Source organism: Zingiber officinale, chromosome 8B, assembly GCF_018446385.1.
Source record: "Zingiber officinale cultivar Zhangliang chromosome 8B, Zo_v1.1, whole genome shotgun sequence".
Taxonomy (NCBI): Eukaryota; Viridiplantae; Streptophyta; class Magnoliopsida; order Zingiberales; family Zingiberaceae; genus Zingiber; species Zingiber officinale.
Window position 1 is genome coordinate 55,115,635 of NC_056001.1, and position 4,082 is coordinate 55,119,716.

General features: G+C 38.6%; 1 protein-coding gene across 2 annotated transcripts; it reads right to left on the bottom strand.

Moving 5' to 3' along the window:
- Positions 1–211: 211 nt before the first annotated feature.
- Positions 212–1,278, bottom strand: LOC122014274. Of its 2 annotated transcripts, XM_042570463.1 has the most exons (3): positions 941–1,278; positions 769–782; positions 212–690 (listed from the first exon to the last, which is right to left on the bottom strand). In XM_042570463.1, exons 1-3 carry the CDS (start codon positions 1,024–1,026, stop codon positions 530–532), a joined length of 261 nt encoding a protein of 86 aa, XP_042426397.1. In that variant the 5' UTR covers positions 1,027–1,278; the 3' UTR covers positions 212–529. The 2 variants fall into 2 exon arrangements, with proteins under 2 accessions (XP_042426397.1, XP_042426396.1); XM_042570462.1 differs by having other exon boundaries at positions 212–782; positions 941–1,270.
- Between the last annotated feature and the right edge of the window lie 2,804 nt (positions 1,279–4,082).

Genomic DNA, 4,082 nt, shown 5'->3' on the forward strand with positions numbered 1-4,082 from the left:
AAAGAAAGCAACAGTTAAACAAAGACAAATAACTAAACAACTTAACAACAATTAAATAAAATCTAATTATGCATAAAAACTAAACTTGTACCACATTGTCACCCTATGATACAAGATCAACAATCATACATAAATGGAACTAAATAGAATATGAAACTAAACAAAGTGCAATCGATCAATCTAAGAAGCAATAACAAACATAACAACCTAATTAAGCAAGAAAGTAAACTACATTAACCTTAAACAATTAACATGAAGGTAAACTAATAACTAAGCAACATGAATCAAAACATTAACTACAATATCCAAAATACATACGAACAAAGACTAAACAAATCAAACATGGAAACAAACTAAATTAATCAACCACATCCATTCCTCCACAATCATACACCAATTCAACTACCAATCGACTACCCACGGGTCATCCGAGTTGGTATGTGGCGGGTGTTGCCACAATGAGGTCGCAGGGTCGGTCCTCGGGGCAGTTGGGGAATAAATCCCCTATCTCCGCATTACACCTTGTCCGTCACATGCTCGCTCGGATGTTGCGATTTACCTCCCTCGTGATGGCCTTGGATCGGGTACGGCGGGGCGCTGGGGGCGAGCGTTTCGTCTTTTGCCACAACAAAGGGCCTAGATTTGGAATGCCATCACTGGTGAACAGCAATCTCAATGACTGATCTTCGGCTGAAAATTGATACACAACTGAGATGGAGCTTGCTTCTCCCGGAATTGGACACACTGAGATGCTAGAGTTCTGCCCACCTTTGGAACGCCGTCTGCAGAAAGTCCACAGCACTACTCAATGATGTGAGAAGGAGAGTACACACCGGAGAAGAAGAAAAGGGCAGCCGGCTTCCTCTGTGAAGTCTCCTGCTTCCGGAACGCCGTCCACAGGTGAAGAATCTACACTAAGGAAGGGACGAAGAAGGAATACCTTGCCGGAGGAGAACGCTCCGCCGTCAAGAGAACCCTAGACCCACGCTGCTGTCCGCCCAAAGGAATCGCCGAGTTTGCTGCCATCGCCGAGATGAGAAGATCGGAGAAGAGGAGAAATGGATGTGGAGGACCGGCCGACGGCAAGGGAAAGCAAAGGAAGAAGCCTCCGACCGGAGAGAAGGAAGAAGAAGAAAGCCGGCGGTGTGCCGCGTGCCCTAGTCCGAGGAAGAAGAAGTCGCGATCAAAAATCGCAGGAGAAAAGTCACGCTACTGTGCCGTGTGCAGGGAAGAAAAGAGAAGGGTTTCATAGTAGATCGGGTTTGGATTTTGAAAGGGTATCCATAGAGCTTAGATATGATTAATTAAGAATATGAAATTGGACTTTTAGAATTGAGTTTTAAGAGTGGGCTTAAGAATTGGGTTGAGTTTTGAATTGGAGCATGACTTCTTTGGATGAGGAAGATTTGTATGAATGGTCTAGATTAATTCGGCTTGATCTCCTCCATTTGACCTCCAAATCAAATCAAATTTGATCCGGTTTGATTCTAATCTATGGCTCTTTGAATTTCCTACAAAACCACATAAAAACATGAAATTAAATTCCACAATTTATAGGAAATTTATAATTAAGTCCAAAATGAGTCTCTATTCGTAAATCATGATATAAACACAACATTAAGTATGCGAGAAGGTATAAAATACTAAGTATAATAGTTAAAATAATACACAAAAATACTCATTATCATCCGCTCGCGTACTCTTCCGCAGCACCTCGTCCCCTGGACGCACCGAGCCCGTCGGCTCTCTCCCATGCCGTCCTTCTCACTAGCTGCATCTTTTGCTCGACTCTCTGTGCTTTTAAACTTTTGCACACTTAGACACAAGGTTAAAACACCACAGGACCTAACTTAACTTTGTTGATCACATCAAAATAACCTTGCGGTTCCAACAATCTCTCCCTTTTGATGTGAGCAACTTAAGTTAAGCTAGGATAAATAGACATAAAAGTAAAACAAATAATATTGCAATAAAGTGCAAAAATAAAATAAAAAATTGTAATCTACCTCCTCCTAGACTTAACATTTTCCTTCTCCCCCTTTGATCACATAAAAAATGGGGTACCAAGAGAAAATCTAAGGGTAATAATTTTTAAAACTTTGAAATTTTTAAAACTTATTTCAATACTTTTTAGATAAAAAAAAATCTAAGTATAAGAAATTTCAAGCAGAGAAAATATTTTCTAAGTATAAATTTTAAGCAAGAAAATTTTCTTAAAAAAATTCTACGGATAGAAAAAAAATATGTTTTTTTAAAAAATGTTTAAAAAACTCTTTAAAGTATTATCTAATTCCAATTTTAATATTTTATCAGTAAGTTAATTAAATATTTTATTTCAATATTTTGGCTTTCAGGCAGTGGTGAGGCACTAGGCCTTATTGGTTATTGGAGCAACAACCACTTTATTAAACAAAGTCTCATAAAGAAATTAACCGTTTAATTTTCTTGCTGAAAGCGCTAAGTCTAATTAAAATTTAGTTTAAACAAGACTTTGAAACCCAATATAGGTTCCAGCCAACTGGATTAACTAAGAATTTCTTAAGGACATACCTTTTTGAAATATTCTTAATTTATCCCTTGTGATATCTATAATACCAATTTAAATTAGTGAATTTTCTAAGGCTTGTATTTGATGAACATGTATGATTTTTCAAGTTATCTACTTGTCTTTTCAAATTTTCATTTTCTAATTTTACTTTGTCTAACTCTTCTAATGGGCAAGATTTAGCTAGAATTAATTTTAAATTTTTAATCTCTTTTTCAAATTTATAGTAATCTTTAATTAATAAGTTAACAAACTTAAATAATTTATCGGGAGGAAGAGATTGTACCTGATTTATCTTGTCGATCTCGTTATCCGTGTCTTCCCCTGAACTGCTGCTTTCTTCCGACGTAGCTCCCCCTTCATCGATGCTCTCGATGCTCATTTCGGACGAGCTTGAATCGTAGTCCTCGTCTTGATGACTTGCCATTAATACAAGTCCAGAAAAAGTCTCGACTTCTAATTCGGACGACGTATCGTCCCACGTCGCTTTTAGTGTCTTGAATTTGTTTTGTTAGATAGGTTTCTTTCCTTTGTCCTTGTTTCTTAGCTTGGGGCAGTTGTCCTTGAGGTGTCCTTCTTCGTTGCAGTAGTAGCATCAGATCATCCTTTTCTTTCTAGCCTGCGGATGGTTAGTTTTTCTAGATTTACATAATTTCTTAAAGCACCTTACCATCATTACCAGTTCCTCATCGTCGAGAGAAGACTCTGACTCAGGTTCGTCTCTCGATGCTTTGAGGGTGACATTATGCTTCATCTCCTTCGTACCTGCACATCTCGATTCATGCACTTCAAATGTGGAAAATAATTCTTCTAAGGAAATACTTTCTAAGTCCTTAGATATACAAAAAAACATCTACTAGTGATGCTCATTTTGTGTTCCTAGGGAAGACATTAAGAGCATACCTTAACGAATCTCGGTTACTTACCTTTTCTCCGAAATTTGAGAGTCCGATGATGAGCTCTTTAATCCTCGAGTGGAGATGCACAATGGTTTCGTCCTCACTGAATTGTAGGTTGGTGAGCTGGTTACGAAGTAAATCTCATCTCGCGAGCTTGGCTTCGGACGTCCCTTCGTGTAGCTCAAGGAACTTCTCCCAAAGTTCCTTTCCTGATTTGTAGGTGTCGATCCGGTTGACTTCTTATGGCAGAAGGACGCTTAGCAGATGAAACTCTACTTTTCCATTTGCCACGTAGTCGGCCTGCTCCTTTTTCGTCCACTGGTATTCCTCCTTACCTTCGGGTGCTACAAAACCGAACTTCATTATTAAAAGTAATTCAAAGTTGTTCACTTTTTCTAGCTAGCGAATTCCCCTTCGTATTTCAGCTGGTATATGCTTGGTCCGACCATTGATTCGATGCTTCGATCGGTAGTTAGTCCTCCTAAATCGTCCTGGCTCTGATACCACTTGTTGGACCGCGTTGACCGGCTAGAAGGGTGGTTGAATAGCCCTAAAAAACACAAACATAAAATACCCTTCTCGAACTTATAACTTAAAGACTTGCATAAAATTGAAAGCAATAAACTAAAAGAAGAGGC

Excerpts from the sequence above, each read along its gene's own strand:
- LOC122014274 (XM_042570462.1), bottom strand. The coding sequence starts at position 1,026 with ATGGCAGCAAACTCGGCGATTCCTTTGGGCGGACAGCAGCGTGGGTCT. Across the intron at positions 783-940 it reads GAGCGTTCTCCTCCGGCAAG|ACGGCGTTCCAAAGGTGGGC; the intron begins GTATTCCTTCTT and ends GACTTTCTGCAG.